Raw genomic sequence first — 27,490 nt, 5'->3', positions numbered from 1 at the left:
CATATTGTGTCATTCGAGGGAGTACGTATGGATCTTATGAAGATAGCCGTTGCCATACGCTGGCCTACTCCATCAACAGTGCGCGGCATAAGAGGGTTCCTCGGCTTAACCAGCTATTATCGCAGTTTCATTCGTGACTATGGTAAAATTGCTGCATCTCTCACAACCTTGTTAAAGAAACCCGATGGCAAGAAGTTTCAGTGGACGAAGGAGGCATATGAAGCTTTTCAAAATCTCAAGCTTGCTCTCACCACAACTCCCTTGCTCCGAATGCCAGATTTTTCAAAAGATTTCATTGTGGAATGTGATGCCTCGGGGCATGGTTTTGGTGTTGTCTGATGCAAGAGAATCAACCCGTTGCCTACTTTAGCAAGACAATCTCTCCACACCTTCTCTCCAAATCTGCCTATGAAAAAGAATCCCTCGTGCTCGCTATCCAACATTGGAGACCATATCTCCTAGGTCGCCGTGCTGGGGCTTATCGCACCTATCGCCGACTTGCTGCTAATGTGTATTGGCATGGTATGGTAAGCATGTTACCAAATTCGTTGCTTGTGCAATCTGCCAAAAGAACAAGTATGACACACACGCCCCTGCTGGCCTGCTTACACCATTTCCGATCCCTTCAAGGATTTGGGATGACATCAGCAATGATTTTATAACGGGGTTGCCCAGGGCAGGAAGTGTGGACTGCGTGCTGGTCGTTGTGGATAGGTTCTCAAAATATGCCAATTTTTGGGTCCCCGTCATCCCTTTACTGCTCGTCAAGTTACTGATCTCTTCACTAGAGAAATTGTGCGGCTGCACGGACTTCCCCCTTCTATTGTAACAGATCGAGATCCGATTTTTCTCAGTTCATTTTTGCAAGAATTATTCCGATTCTCTGGCACTTCACTCCAGATGACTTCCGCCTATCATCCCGAAACTGATGGACAAACTAAAGTCCTCAACCGTTGTCTGGAGACATACTTACACTGCTTCTCTTCAGAGCGGCCTAAACAATGGAGCAATGGCTTGTGTGGGCTAAATATTGCTATAATTCTAGCTTTCACACGGCTGCTCATATTACTCCTTTCGAAGTGGTGTATGGTCATCCTCCTCCCACTATTCAAAGCTTTCTGCCAGGAGAGGTCAGAGTTAATGCCGTTGCAGAAGATCTGCGTGCATGTGATGAGTCATTAGCTCACCTACGTTTTCATCTTGAGAGAGCACAACAGAAAATGCTACGTTCAGCAAATAGACATCGCCGCCACGAAGAATTTGATGTTGGAGATCTGGTCTATCTCAAGTTCCGGCCATATCGCCAGTCGACTTGTTTCGCTCAAAGAATCGTAAGCCTGCACCACGCTACTTCGGTCCCTTTAGTGTGGTGGGGAGAGTGACAACTACCTCCTGAGTCTCACATTCACTCAGTTTTCCATGTCTCCCTTCTTAAGAAAGCTATTGGGGCTACTATTGCTGAACCCTAAACCCTAAACCATCTCTCCTTGACGATCTCTTGTGTGTGGATCCACCTTATTTACCAGAGCTGGTCCTGGATCGTCGTTCAGTTATGAGGGACAGTGTCTCAGTTGCTCAAGTGTTAGTGCAATGGGTTGGATTATCAACGGATGAGGCAACATGGGTGGATGAAGAGGATATGCGATGCCAATCTTCCTTGGAAGGTCTACACACGTGGACCACGACATGTGGCGAATTATAATCAGTAGCCAAATCAGCAAGAATTAAGGAGATCATGGTAATTGCCAGAATTAATGTAATAGCCGCGACCTTTATTTTTGAGACTTTGAAATAAAGTGGGGAAAAAGAACAATTTCATCTTTTCGATTAATTAATGAGTACGATTCTTAGACTCTTGAGAAACGCGATGCGAATTGTGAGGAATACCAAAACTAGAAATTTAAAGAAAGAAGATAAGCTCAAACGGAGCGGAAGAGTATGTGTGTATTTCTTAAACGAACGAAATACAATATATGAAAGTCTTAAGCTATGTATTGAATTACAATGAGAATGATAGAAATAAAGGAAAAACGAAACACACCCCAACTAACTATTACATGTTGAAGAAAGTTTACACGTAGAGCTACTGTATTACAATACGAGAAAGAAGAGAGAACTAGCTTCGGCACATTTAGCACCGGTTGCTGCCTCGACTGCCGACGGACGATGGGCCGAGGCAACGTGCTAATCACCGGCGATGGATAGTCTCTTCCCTGCAAAACACAAAACAAGTAAGCCAAGGAAAGCAGGGAAATGGAGCAGCAACTTACGACTAAAGGGGAAAGGGTAGTACTACCTTTCTATGAGATGGCAGACCACCCTGCAGCGGACTGCACTCTGCGGCCAAGGCTGCCGTGCGTCCAGCGAGGGAGGAGAGGCTGCAGCAACACCTGCACTCCAGCCAACCATGTCAGTTTCAGTCAACCTGCAAAACCGTACCCGAAGTCAGTAGGGGGGTTGGAAAAGGGGGAGGGAGTGAGATCCCGCAGTAGGCTGCCGAGTGAGGAGGGAGCAGCCACATTCAATTCACGGGTGCACACCCCATAAACAACTAGAATCTGTTAGGAAGGAGTCAGGGATTCAGAGTACATCTCTGTCAAGAGTGCTAACAAACTCTAGGTACACAAGAGAGCCTATAAAATCCCCCTCCATATGCAACAACTTTTCCCCCGCCACACACCCCAAACCTCCAGCCACGCATAGAGAGGGAGTGGAGCTCTCCGTGATCGGAGATTAGGAATAGCCTCGTTCATCAAGCAGCGAAGGTAAACCCCACTCCATTTGGAACTCAGTTTGAACACCATATCATCAAGTAAGAATTTAGAGCCGTCATCATTCATAATGGGACAGAATGATAGAGTAAGATGAAGTAGTGAAACCTCCACACACCCCTGCTCGTTTAGCTCAGATATAACATAGGAAGTAAGAGCTTATCATACACACATTAACAGAGCTATCATATACCATCACTTGATCAGAAACCACAAACTTTACTCAAATTAGAATTTCTAATGCTACTAGATCCCATACAAACTTCAATAGAATGAAATTTAAGAACTAGAACGAGGAGACTTAGCATGGGTGAGGGACGTCTCTTGCCGAGGGCAGCCGGAGGGAGCGCGGACTCGACGAGCGACAGCGGTGCGGCGTTCCTGCTCCTCCGAAAGCATAGGGTCAACGATGGAGAGACGACGACGGAGGCACCGACTACCGAGAGAGAGAGGTCTCGGAGAAAGGTCATTTGACGCTCGCGAATCAGGAGCGAGGCCGGGGGCCGGTAAGATTTGAGTCCGATTTTGAATTGGGGAAAAACGAGGAAGGCCGACGCCTCCCTATACACAAAATACGCACTCACACACACTTTGCACAAAATACGCACTCACACACACTTTACACAAACTACACACTTCACACACTGCACACTATACACACGCTATACACAAAATACACACACTACACACATTACAAACACACTATACACACCATACACACGCGGAACACACCATACACACGCGGAACACACTACACAAAATACATACACTGCACATAAAAAATACACACTACACGCAGACTACACACATTATTTATAAAATACAAAAATTCCACACACTACACGCATTTTACAAAAAAATACACTCATGCTCAGCTCAAAATACACACACTACACACACTACGTACACTATAAACAAAATACACATTGTTCACGCACTATACAAAAAAACATTTCACACATTGCACACTCTACACACACGATATACATAAAATAAACATACTACATGCACTAAACACAAAATATACATACTACACACATTACATACAAAACACACACACTAAACACATTTTACACAAAGTACACACACTATACATAAAATACACACACTGCACACACACTATTCACAAACTGAAATTTCAAATTTGGTTCAATTTTTTAGGTTTTTTGTTAGTTCAGTTTAAACTTTTTGAAAATTTCAATTATCCAATGCGTTTCGGTTCGGATCAAGAAAATCTAAAAGCAGAAAAAAATATTCAAAAATCAAATGATTGAAATGTGTGAAATGTTGAAGTGTGTGAAATGTGTGAAGTGTGTGTAGTGTGTGAAATATGTTTAGTGTGTGAAATGTGTACAGTGTGTGACGTGTGTGACGTGTGTAGTGTGTGTGACGTGTGTAGTGTGTGAAGTGTGTGACGTGTGAAGGAGGATTGAGGGGAGAGAGAAAGAGTCGAGAAAGATTTAGGGTTTTTAGAGAAGAGGAGGATTGGGGAGAGATAAGAGTCGATGCAGATTAATGGTGGAGTTGGGTGGGAGTCCTGCTATTTTCTCAAATTGATACGCAAGAATTAACCCCCCAAAATTTTGGGGTGTTCCAAATTTGATTCAACTTTAAAATTTTCAAAATGACTAAATTAGCCCCGACAACAATTTCTAATCCATTAGATAGCAACATTTACTCTGTGTGCGGGATTTAATCATGAGCATTGGATTTCCAGATCTAGTGGACTATATTGGTGGTAGGTGTTACTCTATATATGGTGGCATCATAGTGCTCCCAATAAATAAATGCTGCATGTTCGAAATGTCTAACTAAATTACATTAAAATATCTATAAAAAATATTACATAAACCATAATCGATTAATATATTTTGGTACTATTTTGTGGTTTTGAATATTTTTCTAATATTATATATGTAGCAAAACAAAGTTTCATTTGGAGGTTATGTTAATGTCACTATATTATAAATTTTGATGAGATTCTATTTCTATAGAGTTCAACTGTAATATTACAAAAATTTAAAATTTTAGAAATTACAAATTTAAAAAGTAAAAAATTAAAATATAAATTATAAAATTTTAAAATCAAAACAACAAACTCAATTATTATTTATATATTATATATCAAATTTCATTTTATTTTTATGATGTAATAAATTAAATTATGAACTCTAATATTTTATGAAACATATACACTACACACATTACGTAAAACACATATACTACACAATACTCACAAAGCAGACTGCGTAAAGCACATACACTACACACTACACACTACAAACATACAAAAAATACATGCACTACAAACACAAACAGATTGCACACACTACAAATAATCACACATTTACACACAAAAACAAAATACATGAACTACAAATACACACATTGCAAAAACTACAAATACTTATACAAAGTACACTCACTTCACACATAAGCACAAAATACACACAGTTAGTACACTATACACTTAATACACACACCGTGTGACAAAATACATACATTGTACACATTACAAACTATATTCAAAATACAAACATTGTGCTAAACACACAATAATCACATACATACACAAATTTCATAGACTATACACAAAACACACGCTACAAATTCAAAAGCACACACAAAAACAAAATACATGCAGTACAAATACACATACACACATACACACACTACAAATACTAATACAAAATACACTCAATTCATACAAAATACACCGTTCGTATACTATACACAAAATATACATAATTCATACACTATACACTAAATACACACTCACACGCATACGTAAAATACACACACCATGTTACAAAATACATACACTATATACATTGGACACAATACAAACTATATTCAAAATACAGATGTGCTAAATACATACAATACTCACACTGCACACTACTAAAATTGTGCTAAACACGCGCTAACACACAATACTCACATTATACACACTACAAACATACAAAAATTACATGCACTACAACCACATATAGACAGATTCCACACACTACAAATAATCACACATTTACGCACAATTCATAGACTATACACAAGATACACACACTACATATTCAAAAACATACAAAAACAAAATACACGCACTGCAAATACACACATTGCACAAACTAGAAATACTAATACAAAATACACTCACTTCACACAAAAGCACAATATAGACACGGTTCATACAATATACACAATTCATACACTATACACTAAATACAAACTCACACGCATACTTAAAATAAACACAATGTAAGACAAAATACATACACTACAAATACACGTACACACATTGCACACACAGACATTGTGCTAAACACACAACACTCACACTCACACTCACACTCCACACTACATAAACCCATACACTACACACTTCATACACACAGAAATATAAAATACACATAGTTGATAGACTCTACACTTAATACACACTTATGTTGTGTTACAAAATACATACTACACATATTACACACCTAAATAAATACACACAAAATACACGCATTGTACACACTACACAATACATGCTCAATGTAAGACAAAATACATACACTACAATGTAAGACAAAATACATACACTACAAATACACATACACACATTGCGCACACAGACATTGTGCTAAACACACAACACTCACACTCACACTCACACTCCACACTACATAAACCCATACACTACATACTTCATACACACAGAAATATAAAATACACATAGTTGATACACTCTACACTAAATACACACTTATGTTGTGTTACAAAATACATACTACACATATTACACACGTAAATAAATACACACAAAATACACGCATTGTACACACTATACACAATACATACTCTGCACTATACACCCACTATATACACAATACCCACTACATACACAATACACACTACCTACACTACACAAATACACACAATTTACACACAAACATACAAAACAAACACTACACATACTATACACACTACACTTAGTATACTAACACAAAATACACACATTTCACAAAACACTACATACACTACACTTAGTATCCTAACACATAATACACACATTTCACAAAGAATCACAAAATACACACTATAAACATTGCATACACAAAATAGAGAAAATGTACTACACACATTATATACAAAATACACACTACATATTGCATACACAAAATAGAGAAAATGTACTGCACACATTATATACAAAATACACACTACATATACTCAAAATGCATGCAATGCAACTGCACATACATCTACGCACATTACACACACAAAAACAAAATACACACAATATATAAAAGATACACGCACTGCACATTCACGTACAAAAAATATACCGACATATACATAAAATGCACACACTAGACACACCACATACTATACACAAATACAGTAAATACACGGTACACAATACACAATACACAATACACAATACACAACACAAACAAAATACACAATATGCTACACACACTATGCACAATACACACCACATACTATACACAAACACACACAGTAAATACACGGTACACAATAGACTACACAAACAAAACACACAATATGCTACTACGCACAATACACACACTACATAAAACATATATTCCTTCTGTTCCATAGGAATAGATGCATTTCATTTTGAGCACTCATTTTTAAAAAATGATAAAAAATTATTCAAGTAGAGAATGAGTAAAGTAAGATAGAGAATAATATAGAGAAGAGTATCTACCCTATTCTCTATTTTACTTTACTATTTCTCTACTTTAACTATTTATTATTATTTTTTTAAAACGAGTGCTCAAAATGAAATGCATCTATTACTGTGGAACGAAGATAGTACAAAATTAACGCACTGCGCACTCATATAAACAACTACATGCCTCGAAAACACATACAGATTACATATATTGCACATAATATGCACACAAAATACAACCAACACACACTTCAGACATACAAGCACAATCCACAAAATATAGAAAATGCACTACACACACTACATATAAAATACACACACTACTAAAACAAAATACAAAGTATACTACGCACAAAAAAGATATATTATACAACACTATAAACAAAATACACGCAAAATAAACACAATACACAATGCAATTCAAACACACCCAACACACACTACACACCCAACACAAATTTCACACTGTGCACACTATACACAAAACACATACAATGCACTACACACTATATACAAATATACATGCTACTAAAACAAAAATACACCATACACCACACAATTAAAATACAAAGTACGCTACACAAAAAATACACATATTACACACACTACGCACAAAATACATGAACTTCAAACACATATAAACACGTTGCACACTATATACGAAATAAGACAACGCTACACACTACATATAAACACGTTGCACGCTATATACGAAATAAGACAACACTACACACTACACAAAATACACGCAATATGCACTACACATACTATTCACAAAATACACACTACACGATATACACAAATACATACATCATACATTGCACACAATATACCCAAAATACAAACATTGCGCTACACACACTACACCTAGTATACACGCGCTGCACATACTACACACTATGCACAAGATACACAAATACATACACAAAATATACATACAAAGCACACACTATACACACTATATACTATACAAAAACAAAATACACATTATACCAACACAAATTACACACGCCATAAACATAATACTCACTATACACAAAATACACACATTACACACATACACAAGATACATATAATACACATTCTTCACGCACTACATACTGCGTACACTACACAAAATACATATGTTTTGCGCGCACTGTATACAAAACATTTACATTGCACACAATACACAAAATATATATATTTTGCACACACTATACACAAAATATTTGCATTGCATACAATATTCACAAAATACAGACATTGCGCTTCACACACTATACACAAAGAACATACACTTCACACATTGCACACACTATAAACAAAATACACACTGCAAACACATACACATTGCACATACTATTAAAACTAACAAAGAACACACATACTTCATCCACAAACACAAAATCACAGTTCATACGCCGTACACAAAACACAAACACTACATACAATACACACACTACAAATTACAAGTTACACACTACACACGAAATACACAAACAGCAGACACACACACTATATACACTACATACATTACACATAATACATATATTATACACAATACACACAATACACAATACACAATACACAATACACAATACACAATACACAATACACAATACACAATGCACATTATATATTCAAAATAAAATTATACACTATGCGCATTACATTCTAGCATTTAATACACACATTGTGCACAAAATAGAGACAATATACACTGCACACATACATAAAATAAACATACTACACACTATTAAAAAAATTAACACTCTTACACACACTATAGACAAAATATACATACTTCACGCATTGCACATACACTACACTACACACAAAATATACATACTTCATACACTACATACATCATTGCTCCCACTAAACACACTATAAGAAATAAAAATTTCCAAGCATATAGACTACACATAGTATCCAGAAAATACACACACACACACACATACACATACACATACACATACACATACACATACACATGCAAAAACACAACACACACTGCATGCTAAGAAAACACATGCACTACACACATTATACATATATTATAAACACTATAAACAGATCCACATACTATACACCAAATACACGCATTTCATTTGGTTTGAGAGTCCAATATAGGAACCTAGTTGTTCTGTCCACTCCTTCCCAAGCTCCTGCAAGAAGAAACAAACTTTAAGACAACAAATATGATCAATAAATGTGGTGAGTGAAGCAGATTTGTTAAAGAAAAAAAAAGTGTAAGAAGCAGCATAGTGACAATGAGCTAGAATGTTTCATTACCTAAATTGCAAACTAAGAACGATAGGACATGGACAAATAACTAATGCCTAGTTTTTGCATGGAAGGAAGGCATAAATTCAAATTACCTCAACAGTTATACATCATCTTCATTCAAAACTCCTGCAACTAAAGACATAGCACGACTTAAGTAAACCTACAGCAATAGTGTATTAGAATATAGATATGTACTACTACTTGATTAACCAAAGGGAAGAGTTAGAAGCAGGTATACATAAGTTCTGGCTAATTGTGGATACTTTGTCAGCTCTGAAGTAGAGAAAAGAATCCACCTGACAGTTTCTGATAGTCCTTTTGTATTAACCAAATGAACTTGTTGACAGATCCTTCTCATCTGAGATTGAAACAAATGTAATTAGTTGCTATATAATAGTAGCAAGCGGCATACCCTTACTAAAAACAGAAATTACTAAATCATTTACCGTGGCATACATCACGAACAAAGAAATGAAGGTTTGCAATCACTTTAATCAACAAAGACGTTCTTTGATGAGCACAAGAGAAACGAGGTACACTGCAAGGGGTTAATTCAAATAAAATGTGTCTATATACATTGATGATGACTTAGGGTGTTTAATGCAATAGTTGTAACTAACTGATTTGGAGAAATAAGAATTATCGAGGTGATGTATATAATACATAGTCTAATGGTGCATCCTCTTCAGAAACTAGAAGGTCAGATGAGCACCGGCCAGATACAAACTCTCCACGAGGGAATAGAAAGATTGCAGCTAAGGGTTCCCTGTAAAGGTACGCATTTTTTGGGTAAGAAAAAAAATGCAAAATTTCCATGAGAAAAGATGATAAATTAAAAGAATTGATGTGTATGGTATGGCATACAAATGTCCGTTTACTCTTTAGACATGAAACGTCAAACAATATAAATATTTAACCATCATACATTGACAAGCTGAAACTCTTCTTACTAATCATTTGTATTTGTTTGCAGTGACAAAAACCAAACGAGGAAATGAAGTCACTTGAACAATTCGTGGTAATTTCCAATTAGATGATTAAAATGACAAAAATATTTATACTGGTAACTTACAAACTCATTGTATGTGCCAAGTGACTTGTGAACATAGCAACAACAGTTTGGGAAGCCCTCATTATTCCATTTCACAAGATACCAGCATATTCAAAAAATTAGTTGGTTAGGTTTGAGTTCAGAACTTTGCTACTAGATCCACATGCACACTATACTTGGAAATGACATGCAAAATACAAATAAGATTGTCGACAGACAACATAATACTACCATTTAAGCTAAGATAAGCTCGGAGGCGATCGTCAAGTCTAAGGTATTGCAGGTACTCAAACTCTCACCTTTTCATTAAAAAGTTACTTTCATAAAATTAATATCCATTTGTTAAAACCAGCAATTTGATCAAAAAATATCTTCAAGCACATCATTGGTGTGTTCAAATAGGCAAAGACTTTTTCTAAGAAACTCAGATGTCATGTTCGAGTCTTTTCGACCTTCAATCATGAATAGCAAAGAAACCATGGCACGGAATCCATAGCACTCTAAAATTTTAAAATTAGTTGTACTGATGGAAAGCTTACAAAGTTTATCGATGAATGACCGAAAATTTGAATCATCTGAGAAGACATCTGCCAAGCGCATTGCATTAAGTTCCAGTTGCCCCTTCGGGCAGCTTGCTGCAGAGGTAGCATTAAACATTGTTTTAGCAATGCAAGAACCTATACAAAACAAATGCCCATGATACCACCAAGTAAGACAAAATGACAAATTGACAACTGCATATGTATTGGAGGCCGATATTGCAATGCTTATTGTATAGGAAATACTATAAACATTTTTAATAGACCGTTTCTGACTGAGTAATACTACAAACTAGGATTATAATAGGCGGTTAAAAATCACAAGAAAAAGTTTGAAATGTGTCATATTTGAGTTTTCTCGATGTGTAAAATTTCTGCAGCACATTTAAGATTATTTTAGTTTCATTTTCAGTGTACAAAACTTGTTGGTTTTTCAATGTAATTGTAACAACTTTTTCTATTATAAATGCAATGAAACATGTATATCTATCAAATTTATAACAGAAACTGCATGATGCTTTGATTTTAGAATACCTCGAGTCCAACAAACTTTGCTATATCTTGAGTTGCTGTGTTGCTAGCCACCTCATCCAGGTAGGATACACTTTCAGCTTCACAAAAGTGCAAAAGCAACAACGGAAAAAATCAGATTTACTTTAAGAAATAAGGGGCTGTTCACACAAGCACATAAAATTTTTATGGTGTGCTAACTTCACCAGCAGTTGAAATATTCAAAGACATATATCCACTTATCTTAACTGGAAAGTGCACTCACAATAGATAAAGCTTTAGATATTAGGTGGGAGATAGCATCCATGTATGAGGAAATATTGTTTGAGCCTGATAACTTTAAGTTCATGACGGCCGGACCAGAATAAGAACTCCTCCACTGCCACACAACTCCTGAATTAATAAACAGGTCACAGGGAAGAAACAAATAATAAAGAAACAAAAGGGGAAAAGGAAAAAAAGAGAAAGTAATCAGGAATGAAGAAGGAATGAAGAAGTGTGAGATTTTAGTTAACTAGTGGGATATAAGTGCTATTAATAGAACTTGTAATAAGCTAATTCACATATGCAGGTTCAACTACTTAACAGGAAGATAACATTAATACCTCAATCTGTGGAGCAGAAGATTGAATAAGACTGGGTCGGTGATTAGTATTGGAACTATGGCCAACATCAGGTTCAGTATGAGCAACTGAAATAGCTCGTAAAGCAATGCCCAACGTAAGGTGAGTAACAAGTTGATGCTTAATGACTAATCCTGAAGCAGAAGCATTCACAAAGGATAAACATTAGGCAAGCTGAATATTTTAGAACAGGAAAACATTACAACTAACATAGTTAGGTTGAAGAGTACTTTACAACACTATTTATCTGTGCTCATGTTCAATCAGTAACCCAGAATTTGTTGTATCAAGCATATCATCAAACGGACCAATAAAGATAACAAACACAAACACAGTAGACTATGTATAAAACTACCTAATTGACATATAAGAGATGTTAAGTCAAATTACAGTGTTGAGGAACTTGACCAAACAAATCAAGTCAACAGATAAAATATACAGAAATCAGAGAGGCTAGAGTCCATACATTGTAATTAAATTATTTAGTGCACGAAAATTGTTTGCAAAATAAAGTAATGAAGGAAACTTCCCCAATATGTAATTCAAATTATTAATTAGATTTTCCTACATGGGCCTATATAATTTTTGCAGACACCCTGCCACTGTAGATGCAACAAGCTACACCTTATATGATGAGAGTGGTTTCCAAGATGGGGAAGAGGCAGCAACATCAAGGGGTATCTCAATTTAGTTTAGTGTCGAAATAGTTCCGACATTCAATTTTGATTGATCGATTATATTGTTTTCTTTAAATATATACTGCCATCTTTCCTATCATCTTTACAAGATAATCTTACCTTCGTACCTTCCTTTTCTGCATTAAAACTCCTTTTTAGGACGCTTATTCCCTACAAAACAGTGTAAAATCATTTGCATATCATGTAAGACCCTGAACAAATTAAGTGTTATTTAAACGTGGTTTTTTATTTACATGATTTTCAAATCTTAAGTAAAAGGAAGTAAACGTTTTATATCATAAAAAAATCCTTCGTTTTCTTTTATCAAGTATAAGTTTTGTCTTACATCACTAGAATAGGTAATTACAACATCACAAGAAATGATACATGAGATGATCTCTTACAGAAAAAATGTAGCGTTGGGCTACTCTTTTTTTCATCTGGGCTTAGAGTCCAATAAAGGAAGCTAGTCCTAAAGGTAATATAAAAAATGGTTAGTGATAAAATATATATGTGCTAAGGTAAATATCATTTCTACTAAGCCCCAAAAACAGATGCATTTAACATTTTATGGAAAAAGGTGTGAATGATATCCATAGGTTAAGCATGAGAGGTTTTACATGGACTAATTGTTTTTCAGATGCAGCACGAACGATCCGGGACACAAACTGACTTATAAATAACCTACAAAAAAGATTGCCTATCTACAAAATGCACATAATGAATAAATGTGGTGAGTGAAGCAGGTTTATTAAAGAAAAAAAGTGCAACTACAAGAAGCTGCATAGTGACTATGTGCTAGATTGTTTCATTACCTAAATTGCAAACCAAGAAAGATAGGAAAAAAAAATAATTAATGCCCGATTTCAGCATGAAAGGAGGGCATACATTCTTATTATCTCAACAGTTGTACATCATCTTCATTCAAAAATCCTGACACTAAAGACTCCGCATAACTTAATAGTGAACCAACATACAATAAAGTATTAGAATATAGGTATGTACTACTACTTGATTAACCAAGGGAAGAGTTAGAAGCAGGCATACATAAGTTCTTGCTAATTGTGGATATTCTGTCAGCTCTGAAGTAGAGAAAAGAATCCATCTGACAGTTTCTGATAGTCCTTCTATATGAACCGAATGAATTTGTTGACAGATCCTTCTCATCTGGGATTGAAACAAATGTAATTAGTTACTAAATAGTAGTAGCAAGCGGCATACCCTGATTAAAAACGAAAATTACTAAATCATTTACCCTGGCATACATCAGGAACAAAGCAATGAAGGTTTGCAATCAGTTTATTCAACAACGAAGTTCTCTGATGAGCATAAGAGGATCGAGGTACACTGCAAGGGGTAAATTCAAATTTAATGTGTCTATATACATTGATGACTTAGGGTGTTTCAGACAATGCAATAGTTGTAATAAGAATTATCTAGGCGATGCATATAATACATAGTCTAATGGTGCATCCTCTTCAGAAACTAGAGGGTCAGACGAGCACCAGCCAGATACAAACTCTCCATGAGGGAATAGAAAGATTGCAGCTAAAGGTTCCCTCTAAATCAGGTTCAGTATGAGCAGCTGAAATCTTATGAAGTGCCCTCTCTATAAATACTACAAAGTGCATGACAAGATCGCAGTACTGTAACCACCCAATGAGACAGTCCACAAACTGCTCCAATGCCTCAGTCCCAAAGAAAAACATATGAATGTCATAAAGCCATGGTCAGACTGAAATTCTCAATAATAACATTAACTGATAACCTAGGAAGGAACAAACTTTTGAATCTTCAGGCTTCCTCAAAGCATCTAAAACAGCTCCTAAAGCAATGCCCAGCGTAAGGTGAGTAGCAAGTTGATGCTTAATGCCTGATCCTGAAGCAGAAGCATCCACAAAGGATAAACATTAGGCAAGCTGAATATTTTAGGTTGAAGTGTATTTTACAACACTATTCATCTGTGCTCATGTTTGTTCAATCAGGAACCCATAATTTGTTGTATCAAACATAATCATCAAGCGGACCAATAAAGATAACAAACTAAAAGAAGTAGACTAATGTATAAAACTACATAATTGACATATAAGAGATGTTAAGTCAAATTAAATTGTTGAGGAACTTGACCAAACAAATCAAGTCAACAGATAAAATATACAGAAACCACATAATCCTGGACATTATGGTACAAGTATCTAGTTGAACATAGGTAATGATTGACAATTCAAGAAACGGAAATTGATTCGAGAATACAACCATTTTTATATATATGATTGAGAGTGCTATCAGTTAGCACATAGGTTACCAGAGGAACTGATCAAAATTACAAGTCATTTAAGTAAGGAGTCCATAACAAGGAAGAAAATCCTCAGAGTAAAAGCATGTGAAAACCAAAAGGATCAAGATAAAGCGTAAACAGAGACCAAAAAAATATAAGACAGCTACATCCAATCACCTCTATGGAAGTTTCTCTTCTCTCAGCTGTAACACCAGTCCCAATGTTAATGTAACCAACAAACACACCATGAGAGAAAGTAACACAGCTAAAAGTGATAATTTTCTTGCTGAGGTTGATCTAGAAGACCGTGGAAAACCCACGAGGCAGATTGTATTGACAGCATAGCGCCACTGCGTCACTGCATTGTGGGTTTGAGTAGATTAGCTCTCAAAAATACAGTCAAAACAATGTAAAAATAGAAAAAGTATCGAGTGAACTACATCAAAGTAGACAAAGACCCTATTACTTGCCTAGGGAAGGGTAGGTGTATTGTGTTGGTTTCATGAAATTAGGAGTCCACTCTCATCTAGAGAACTTGGTGGTCTCTGCTGTAGTGGGATCTCAAAGAGGGAATTGCTAATCCAGACAATACGCTGCCGGGTCCGATCAGAGAAAATGGTGGGCCTGCAATCTGAAAACAAAAGGACACAATTACAGTGATCATGAGTTCACGCAAATCACTTGGAATAGAAGTATTATCCACAACTACATAGACATGAGAAACCAGAAACCACACATAGGCATGAGGGAAGATGATTTTGGATGATGACATCCAGATAGCAATTTAACATTTGTCATGTTTTCAAGGAAACAGTCCTCTGTTCCTCATATACAGGTTCAACAACTTAACAGGAAGATAACATTAATACCTCAATCTGTGGAGCAGAAGATTGAATAAGACCGGGTCGGTGATTAGTATTGGAACTATGGCCAACATCAGGTTCAGTATGAGCAACTGAAATAGCTCGTAAAGCAATGCCCAGCATAAGGTGAGTAACAAGTTGATGCTTAATGACTGATCCTGAAGCAGAAGCATTCACAAAGGATAAACATTAGGCAAGCTGAATATTTTAGAACAGGAAAACATTATAACTAACATAGTTAGGTTAGAGTAGGCTAATCAAGTAATCAAGTCAACAGATAAAATATACAGAAATCGGAGTAGGCTAGAGTCCATACATTGTAATTAATTATTTACTGCACGAAAATTGTTGGCAAAATAAAGTAATGAAGGAAACTTCCCCAATATGTAAGTCAAATAATTAATTAGATTTTCCTACATGGGCCTATATAATTTTTGCAGTCACCCTGCCACAGTAGATGCAACAAGCTGCACTTTATATGAGAGTGGCTGCCAGGATGGGGAAGAGGCAGCAACATCAAGGGGTATCTCAATTTAGTTTAGTGTCGAAATAATTCCACATTTCACCTCATGCATTCTTGGTGGTTGTGAAGATCAAACATCCTTATTTAAAAAATCAAGATTACCTTCAAATTGTCAAACTACATCCTTTAGAAGAGAAGAGGGTGTGACATCCTTGAGGTCAACACTTAAATGCTTAAACAGAACCTGAAACCAAAGAGATATCAACAAAGAAAATTGTCCAAAATTTATGATTTGGAACCCAAAACAAAGATTAACCAGATATGTTTATACAGAATTACTTCAATCTTAAATTTGAGATTACCACTGCCCAAGGGTGAGGAGGCCCGTATGCAATGCTGTTTGAACAGGCTTTGAAAATCTAAAACAAACACATTTTGAGTTGAAATAAACTTGGACTCGCAAGTACATAAAAAATAAACCATGGATCGTACCTTTGAGGTAAAAGGACTAACAGGCATCCTGAGCCCCTTAAAAGCATTCAACAAATAATATACTTCCATGTGTCAGAAAAAAATTTGAATCAAGAAGATGAGATAATAATATTTATTGCAACATGAGGATTTCAGACAACCCAACTCCAAGTTTATGAAGTAAACTCAAAAACAAAACAGACGAAAAGAAGAATCTATCACTCGTTCCCTTAGAACTTGATTTTTTCCAATAGTAATCTTCCCAAGCCAGCTTCCTAAATTTTCAGCAGTGATAGTTCTTCCACACTAGATTTTACAAGTTCTGTTTAAAACAGAACCTAGACATAGTACAAATACCAAGAATAAAAACCGGCTTTCCAAAATGAATAAAGTAAGTAGAAAAATCAAACCTTGCAGTTTACATAAATGGCTTGCACAATATCTCTGTTCAAATGTTTCAATTTTATTTCAAAATATTTCAAAATGCCAAACACAAAGAGTAACTCCAAAGGTAAATTGCATCCAGAGAACTATTTAAGGTAAGGAATGTAGTGTCAAGCTAAATCTCTCCCTCTCCATAACTATATACAACGCAAACCAGATATCTAGTCCTGAGCTTCTGATGCTGGAGCCTGTTCCAAACATGGACGGATAGTATAAAATTCAAAATTTCAATAAACTCTTTAGCTTTAGCCTCAACATTTGCAGTGGACAAGTTATTTATAATAAAAAGATATCTAGTCCTGAGCTTCTGATGCTGAAGCCTGTTCCAAACATGGACGGAAGAGTCAGATACTAAAAGAGAATAACAAAACAACAGATTAGACAAACATCATAGGTAATAGAATAGAATATCAGAGACTATACACCGCAGATAATTCATATAATACCGGAACATATTCTAAGTAGGACATACCAACATACAGACAAGTACAACATAAAACTCCAAATTATCTTAGAAAATACTATGAATACCACATTTACCTTTGCCAAGATTGAGGACAGTAACAAATGCTCTAGCATATAAATCGCTTTTACCTTTGCAGATATTTGCATAATTCTATAATGACCATTTGATACCAGAAACAACATAATCATGGACATACATTTAACAGATATATTAAGATGCCAGATTTGACAATCAATGGGGTTTATATATCAAAGAAACACAACTAAAGCACATATTTGTACACGGCATATGACACAGAAAAATAGAATATTATGTATGTGTTAATTATAAAGCTGCAAGGTAGCCAAAAAGTGGATTAGAAAAAGTAGAAACACGTCATGCACAGTATAACTCACAAAAATATAATATGTGTAACAGATAAATTATAAAGCTCACCCTCAAGCAAGTTAGACAATTAAGCACACTCACAAGACATTAGTAATCCTCTACTTCAAGTCAGGCCAAATCGCACAAATCATTAGAGAAATTAGGTTGACCCCGAATTCTCTCGCGGGTAAGACTTTAGAACAACAACTGTACACGAACTAATTCCCTAAGAGCTAGGCATCCCAATGCTTCAATCTAAGTTCGAGTTATGTCTTGGGAGTCTCAAACCATCGTCGCTAATTCCTAAAGAGAAGTTCTTCCGGCTATTCTTTATTTTAAGCACATTAGATCTTTCTCCCAAACTCAAACAAAATTCATTGCTCACAAGTCAATATGATGCATAAATGAAAAGGTCTTATTCATTTGGATGTAATGGGGCTTTTGGTAAAGGTGTGATCATATATGGTTAAGTAGGTTACCACCATTATTAAAATGCTAGCACATCCATCAAAACATCCTTCACATCTCACTCAATGCGTACAAAATTTTGATAGCTCACACCCCAAACTCGAGATTTTCTACCATCTAAACCAATTCATCTTATTCTTTTGAGCGTTCTTTAACCATTTCTAATTTTCGCTCAATATTTTTTTTCCTAGCATTGGCTTTTTTTACACATGAAAGGCTGCCTTTTTATTTTTACTTTTTTCCTGCCTTGCCTTTTTTTTACACATGAAAGGCTGCCTTTTTCTTTTTTTTTCGAGCCTTGGATTTTTTTAAACATGAAAGGCTGCCTTCTTATTTTTATTTTTTCGAGCCTTGGCTTTTTTTACACATGAAAGGCTGCCTTTTTCTTTTTTTTTCGAGCCTTGGCTTTTTTTAAACATGAAAGGCTGCCTTCTTATTATTATTTTTTCGAGCCTTGGCTTTTTTTACACATGAAAGGCTGCCATTTTACTTTTTTTTTTTAGCCTTGGCTTTTTTTACACATCTCAGGAAAAATGAATATCACCAAATGAATGTTCCAGGACTTCCATCTTTTTCTTGCCACCATAAATACCCTCCCAAGAATGTGCTAGCACTTTAATTTTAGTGACTGAGGTAGAAAATACAGGCCAATGAATGGATATAATAGATAGGCTAATATAGTGACTTCAATATTTTTAACAAAGAAATTAGGCTTTGGGGGCTCAAACTGGCTCACTAGGGGTATATGCAGGGTTAGGCATGTGATAATTTGGATATGAGGCTTTTAGTCCTATTGCCCAAATCATTATTATGCACCAATATCAACAAGATTGCAACTCGTAAAGCTCTCATTCAGTCGATCGACCATATGGCTTTTTCAATTAATTTTTCAAAATCGGAATAGTTCTTTCTCCTTAGCTCAAGAAATCGGACACCAAAGAACACTATTGTCACTTTATCAGAAGCACGGGAAACCTAGCTCTCCAGAAGTTAGTAAGCAACAACAAGTTTGCAGACCAACCCTTGAGGGAAACGAAGTCTACACTAATAACCCATAAAAAGTGTGTTAGTTACAATCAATATAGAGAAAATCTTGCATGCACACACAAAGCAGTATAGTACTAGGGCACTTTCGGATATTTATGAAGCTAATATCCCTTGTTTATCTATTGGTGATGCGTCTGAATTCATTAACAAATAGGGAGATGCACATATTAAAGAACCATGACAGGCAACCTTTCGGAAATTTACTCTCAATAATAACATGTCAGTTACAAAGAGAAAATAACATTTAAATTCTCTATAAAATTAACATTTCAGCCACAGATGAGAATAAATAGCAGCTAGGCTCTTATGTATAAGTAGGAAACATCACAAGTTGAGTATATACAAGTTTGAATAACACCCGAATAAGATGAGAAGTAAACTAACCAGAATCCTCAAAGACTAGGATTTGATGTAGAGTTACCAGAATCCTCGAATACGTATGGGAAAACTACTTGCTTGTAAAACTACTTGCTGACATACCACAATGCTGAAAACCAACCTCTACCATTATATCTTTAGCAGAACAAAAAAAAATTACTCTGTCAATTTAGATCATCTTCGAAACTTTGAGACATTCAATTTTGATTGATCAATTACATTGTTTTCTTTAAATATATAGTGCCATCTTTCCTGTCATCTTTACAAGATAGTCTTACCTTCCTACCTTCCTTTTCTGCATTAAAACTCATTTTTTAGGAAGCTTATTCCCTACAAAACAGTGTAAAATCATTTGCATATCATGTAAGACCCTGAGCAAATTAAGTGTTATTTAAACGTGGTTTTTATTTACATGATTTTCAAATCTTAAGCGAAAGGAATGAAACGTTTTATATCATAAAAATATCTTTTGTTTTCTTTTATCAAGTGTAAGTTTTGTCTTACATCACTAGAAAAGGTAATTACAACATAACAAGAAAAGATACATGAGATGATCTCTTACGGAAAAATTGTAGCATTGGGCTACTCTTTTTTTCATCTGGGCCGAGAGTCCAATATAAGAAGCTAGTCCTAAAGGTAATATAAAAAATGGTTAGTGATAAAAATATATATGTGTCATTTCTATTAAGACCCCAAAAACAAAACAGATGCAATTAACATTTTATGGAAAAAGATGAATGATAACCATAGGTTAAGCATGAGAGGTTTTACATGGACTAAATGATCTTCAGATGCATCACGAACGATCCGGGACACAAAATGACTTATAAATAACCCACTAAGAAGATTACCTATCTAAAAAATGCACATAACGAATAAATGTGTTGAGTGAAGCAGGTTTATTAAATAAAAAAAAAGTGCAACTATATGAAGCAGCATAATGACCATGTGATAGAATGTTTCATTACCTAAATTGCAAACTAAGAAAGATAGGACAAACAAATAATTAATGCCCGATATCAGCATGGAAGGAAAGCATACATTGAAATTACCTCAGCAGTTGTACATCATCTTCATTCAAAAATCATGACTTAATAGTGAACCTACATGCAATGGTGTATTAGAATATAGATATGTACTACTACATGCAATAGTGTATTAGAAGCAGGAATACATAAGTTCTTGCTAATTGTGGATACTTTGTCATTAGAAGCAGAGAAGAATCCATCTGACAGTTTCTGATAGTCCTTCCATAAGAACCGAACGAGCTTGTTGACAGATCCTTCTCATCTGGGATTGAAACAAAAGTTATTAGTAGCTAAATAATACAAAAATTACTAAATCATTTACCCTGGCATGCATCGGGACAAAGCAATGAAGGTTTGCAATCACTTTAATCAACAAAGACGTTCTCTGATGAGCATAAGAGGAACGAGGTACACTTCAAGCGGTAAATTCAAATTTAATGTGTCTACATACATTGATGACTTAGGGAGTTTCAGACAATGCAATAGTTGTAACTGACTGATTTGGTGAAATATGAATTATCGTGGTGATGTATATAATTCATAGTCTAATAGTGCATCCTCTTTAGAAACTACAAGGTCAGACGAGCACTAGCCAGATACAAACTCTTCATGAGGGAAAAGAAAGATTGCAGCTAAAGCTTCCCTCTAAAGGAACGCATTTTTTGTGTCAGAAAAAAAATGCAAAATTTCCATGAGAAAAGATTATAACAATTGATAAATTAAAAGAATTGATGTGTATGGTATGTCATACCTATTTTCATTATACTTGAGACATGAAACGTCAAACAAAATAAATAATCAACCATCATACATTGACAAATAGCTGAAACTCTTCTTACTAATCATCTGTATCTGATTGCAGTGACAAAAACCAAATGAGGAAATGATGTCACTTGAACAGTTCGTGGAAGTTTTTCGATTAGATGATTAAAATGACAAAAATATTTATACTGGTAAACTTGCAAATTCATTGTATGTGCTAAGTGACTTGTGAACATAGCAACAACAGTTTGGGAAGCCCTCATTATTCCATTTCACAAGATTAGTTGGTTAGGTTTGAGTTCATAATTTGCCACTAGATCCACAGGCACACTATACTTGCAAATGACATGCAAAATACAAATAAAATTGTCCACAGATGACATAGTACTACCATTTTAAGCTAAGATAAGCTCGGAGGTGATCGACAAGTCTAGGTTATTGCAGGTGCTCAAACTCTCACCTTTTCATTTAAAAGTTACTTTCATAAAATTAACATCCATTTGTTAAAACCAACAATTTGATCAAAATATCTCTTCAAGCACATCATTGGTGTGTTCAAATAGGCAAAGACATTTTCTAAGAAACTCAGATGTCATGCTTTGAGTCTTTTCGACCTTCAATCATGAATAGCAAAGAAACCATGGCATGGAATCCATAGCACTCTAAAATTTTAAAATTAGTTGTACTGATGGAAAGCTTACAAAGTTTATCATGATGAAGGACAGAAAATTTGAATCATCTGACAAGACATCTGCCAAGCGCATTGCATTAAGTTCTAGTTGCCCCTTCGGGTAGCTTGCCTCAGAGGGAGCATTAAACATTTTTTTTAGCAAAGCAAGAACCTATACAAAACAAATGCCCATGATACCACCAAGTAAGACAAAATGACAAATTGACAACTGCATATGTATAGAAGGCAAAATCTTCTCAAAGTGCAGACATTGCAATGCTTATTGTATAGGAAATACTATAAACATTTGTTATAGACCGAACTGCGACTGGGCAATACTACAAACAAGAAAAAAATTTGAAATGTCAGATTTGGGTTTTCTCGTGTGTAAAATTTCTGCAGCACATTTAAGATAATTTTAGTTTCATTTTCAAAGTACAAAAGTTGCTGGTTGTTCAATGTTATTGTAACAACAGATCTAAAGGGTCTGGGAATTCTTTTTCTATTATAAATGCAATGACACATGTATCTCTCTGAGAGTTATGACCAAAACTGCATGATGCTTTCACTTTAGAAACCAATACCTTGAGTCCAACAGACTTTGCCACATCCTGAGTTGATGTTTTGCTGGCCACCTCTTCCAGGTAGGATACACTTTCAGCTTCACAAAGGTGCAACAGCTGCAGTAGAAAAAAATACATTTACTTCAAAGAAATAAGGGCAGGTTTACACAACCACACCAAACACAAGCACATAAAAATTTTAAGGTGTGCTAACTTTACCAGCAGCAGTTGTATTATTCAAAGGCATAAATCCACTAATCTTAATTGGAAAGTGCACTCACAATAGATAAAGCTTTAGATTTTAGGTGAGAGATAGCAGCCATGTATGAGGAAATATTGTCTAAGCCCAATAATTTTAAGTTCATGACGGCCTAAACCAGAATAAGAACGACTACATTGCCACACTACTCCTGAATTAATAAACATGTCACAAGGAAGAAAATAAATAATAAAGAAACAAAAGGGGAAAAGGAAAAGAGAAAGTAAACAGGAATGAAGAAAGAATTCAGAAGTGTGAGATTTTAGTTCTCTAGTGGGATAAAGTTATAAATGCTATTAATAGAACTTGTAATATGCTAATTCACAGTACTAATCTAGCTTAAAAATAATTGACTGCCCAACATTGTATAATCATTCTCTAGTGTAACAATTACTTTATCCGTCCCCCAGTACTACAGCACAATTACTATGTCTGGTGTCCCCTAAAATTTAGCACTTTCCATTTTGGTTCATGAACACACTCTAGTTTATATTTCAAACTTCCAATGACACATTTATCAAAAAATCATATTTTTTCACAACATAGTGGGACACTCAATAATACCCTTTATCCACTTAAACCACATCGACCAAATGTGCTATACTATTGGGAGACAAGGAATTACATTCCCACGTATCAAACATCAACTTTTTCACCCAAGCTCAAATGTAACAAACAAATCCTAGGACATACATCAACATGCATCAGATAAAGCTGCAGCCACATAAGCAAATCAAGCTGATTATGGAATCTCTTACTATCTCACTTGGACAGAAATAAATGAAGTCCCTGGAGCAGAAACATGTATGCAAAATAGAAATTCCAGCTAAAGTTCCCTGGAGCAGAAACATGTATTCACCACATTTGACATTTTAAAGAAATGTCAATGCTTTCAGGCAGTGAAAACTCTAATCAGATGAAAGGATAAAATCTTGTTATTCACAATGCATTCCGGGAACAACTTTTGCTGACACAAGGACTGTAGAAATTGAAGAGAAGAATCACACTCTGGCAGAGGTGACTCAAGGTCTCTTCAGTAGTAGGGAAAGCACTTCCAAATGAATCGTTGGTCTGCAGAAACTTGACATCTACACAAACAGCAGCAAATTCTGCCTCTATGAATATATCCACCTGCCACCAACTCCACTTACTCAGCCACAACATTACTTGATAACACTTTGAAATAACAACAATCAAGATGATGGAGTAGGAAGATTTATACCATTAAACAAGTAATATAATGTTCTTAGTTTTCACCAAATCCTGGATTGCTACCTTGTAATATGCAGTCAATGCTTGAGCAACCTCTTGGTAGTGTGGAGAAACAATTTTACAATACAAGCTATCAGAGCCGAATGAAGAAGAACCATACCATTGGGTATGGTGTGAGATTCCGGGATCCGAAGTAGTAAGTACATATCTACAAACAACAGAGTAAAGATCTAAAATTTCAAGGAAATGAATACTGACATGTCTGTATGGACCAAGTAGAACTAGCAGATAGAAGACCAGGTCAATCAGTTGTTCTGATATCTTCACATCATCAAGCAATATCTGAAGAAAACATATGATGATATATGAATTAAGGGGGATACAAAGGATGTATACAAATATAACCATATCATGACACACGTAACAAGTATGCTGCCAAAAGTTGAGAATGTCAATAATTTTCAAGTACAATAAACAACAAATATAAATTAAGAAAGAGCTAGGATCAATGTGAAGATAAGGAGCAGTGAATCATAGTTATTAAAGGTTAAAGACCAAAAGGGCACTGGAGAGGTGGAACTAAAATACCTACACAACATTAAGTAGTGCATTTTATTGGTGAGTTTACGAGCTTAGGAAGTTGTGGTTTATGCAAAAACATTAGCAACTGCACATACCTAAAACTAGAGGAAATTAAGCAGAAAGGTTGTCAGGATAACTAGAAAAAAACTTGTTAAGATACTTTTAAACCTCCATATTACAATAGTTTCCTAAAGCAAAAAGAAGGAAAGTGAAAACAAAGATACTATTACATGATGCAGTGGAAAAAACCACTATAAGAGAATACATGTCGCTAGTAAAGTAACCAAGTCAAAATAAAAAATTCTTTCAATCCGTGTATGTTTGCCATCTTGCATCAATCAGCACACAAATCCAATTATAAGTGTAATATAGGGCTTTTGAAAACTAACAAAAATTAGACCAGTGTTGTCTGCTTGATACGATGATAGATAATACAGTTTGACTTCCGATAACCTGTTCAATTTTGGGCACCCGAGAGGTAAGATGAAACATGGAATGCAAGAGAAGAATTCCACATAGCAAATATGTGCATTCCGAAGTATAAATACCAATAACAATATCAGTAACATAAACAGCAACTTTTAGAACAACCCTATTAATTTCTACGAGTACATCCCTAATACAAGCAGCCAAGAAATTGAAGATTTAACCTCTGCAGAGTTCCCAACAAACTACAGTTCCAGCATCACACAACTGTTTCACCATCAAAATCGAGAGAGAAATAGAGTCAGTCAGTGGGCCTAGCTTGCAAAATGGCTGAGACCAAATTCTAAGAGAAATGCTCAAAGGAATAACACCAATCTACAAATAAACAAGCGATGACCTTCTCTTTCAACCCAAGAATGTTTGGACATCACAATAAGTTTAATAGCTTCACAAATCAAGATGAGAGCCCATATATCATGACCCAGATCTAACTCCCTAACATATCTAGCCAAACAAGAAGATAAAATTTATAAACAGGAAAATTAATGGAAACAACTTAGTTAGGCCGAGAAGTCCACAGCAGTCCACCGCTGCAACGACTGCTTGGTGGATTCTGGAGAGCCGCTCGGAGAGAATCGGTGGCACCGAAATCAGACGGTGAGTCCGTGAGGAGGTCTACGGTGACGTGTATCCCGCCTCGTCGATTTAAATAAACACTGACATGCAACAAAGACAGTGAAATTCCAAAAAGGAACACAAAATAGCGGGAAAATACAGATAAACAAGGGAAAAGGACAATACCTACACCTAATCACCTACACCCATTTTTTGTTGCTTAATTTGCACGCATTATCACAAACTACAACTTCGCCCCCCAACACTACCACTCAGTAACGCGCCGCTAGGAACTAAACCAGTTTCGCAAACCCATGTCAAACTCCATTTCCACAAAACTAAAATAAACATACAACTAAAAGCAAATTCAGCGAGAAAAAAGTTACCGGAGATTGCTTCGACGTCGGCGGCGCCTGGAGCCACGATGAGCAGCCGGAATCGGAGGCGTCGTCGCAGCCGGAGAAATCGAGACTAGACAGTGAGGCGGTTAATGGGAGTGATGCTTTTTTTCTAACGGGAATTCTAATTTGGGGGAATTCAAATCGAAAAAGAATTTTAGATAGAAAGGGTAATTTATTTGGGCTGGGATTAATTCCTTGATGGATGTGTTGAAGGGAACGAATCCTCTTCTATAAAAACACAGCACAATATGCTGTGCATTAAACGCAGAGGAAATGGAGTAAAATACAGACATACAAGTTATCTTCATTTTCAACCCATTTTCCCTTTTATTATAGTTTAGGCAAATATTAATACAAATTGCATTCCAACCCCATGGCCCACAATACAGCACGACCTCTTTCATACTCCGTACAGTACACGTATCATTTTTTACAAAAGTTGGTTTTTTTTATTTTTATCACTAATTATTTAAAACTGATTTGTTTTTTTGATATATTTATAAAATATATTATAAAAATAATTTTTTTAATTTTTATGTTGAATACTCCCCCCCGTTCCGCGGTAGTTGAGTCATTTCTTTTTCTACACTCATTTTAGAAAAATG

The 27,490-nt window shown here is 35.6% G+C and overlaps 1 protein-coding gene across 1 annotated transcript; it reads right to left on the bottom strand.

Annotated features, from left to right (window-relative positions):
• Positions 1 to 1,914: 1,914 nt before the first annotated feature.
• LOC121810539 lies at positions 1,915 to 27,193 on the bottom strand. The gene is made up of 23 exons (XM_042211301.1): positions 27,173 to 27,193; positions 26,871 to 27,113; positions 24,925 to 25,203; positions 24,655 to 24,780; positions 23,412 to 23,507; positions 22,859 to 22,999; positions 21,567 to 21,657; positions 21,420 to 21,470; positions 20,930 to 20,997; positions 20,374 to 20,697; positions 17,090 to 17,962; positions 16,890 to 16,971; positions 12,429 to 12,574; positions 12,089 to 12,216; positions 11,848 to 11,924; positions 11,314 to 11,409; positions 10,387 to 10,489; positions 10,170 to 10,261; positions 10,020 to 10,081; positions 9,816 to 9,855; positions 9,572 to 9,602; positions 2,297 to 2,425; positions 1,915 to 2,213 (listed from the first exon to the last, which is right to left on the bottom strand). The coding sequence occupies exons 1-7, from the start codon at positions 27,191 to 27,193 to the stop codon at positions 21,574 to 21,576; spliced, it is 990 nt and encodes a 329-aa protein (XP_042067235.1). The 3' UTR covers positions 1,915 to 2,213; positions 2,297 to 2,425; positions 9,572 to 9,602; positions 9,816 to 9,855; positions 10,020 to 10,081; positions 10,170 to 10,261; positions 10,387 to 10,489; positions 11,314 to 11,409; positions 11,848 to 11,924; positions 12,089 to 12,216; positions 12,429 to 12,574; positions 16,890 to 16,971; positions 17,090 to 17,962; positions 20,374 to 20,697; positions 20,930 to 20,997; positions 21,420 to 21,470; positions 21,567 to 21,573.
• Positions 27,194 to 27,490: the final 297 nt, after the last annotated feature.

Source organism: Salvia splendens, chromosome 7 (genome assembly GCF_004379255.2).
Source record: "Salvia splendens isolate huo1 chromosome 7, SspV2, whole genome shotgun sequence".
Lineage (NCBI taxonomy): Eukaryota > Viridiplantae > Streptophyta > Magnoliopsida > Lamiales > Lamiaceae > Salvia > Salvia splendens.
This window is presented reverse-complemented; position numbering and strand designations above follow the sequence as displayed.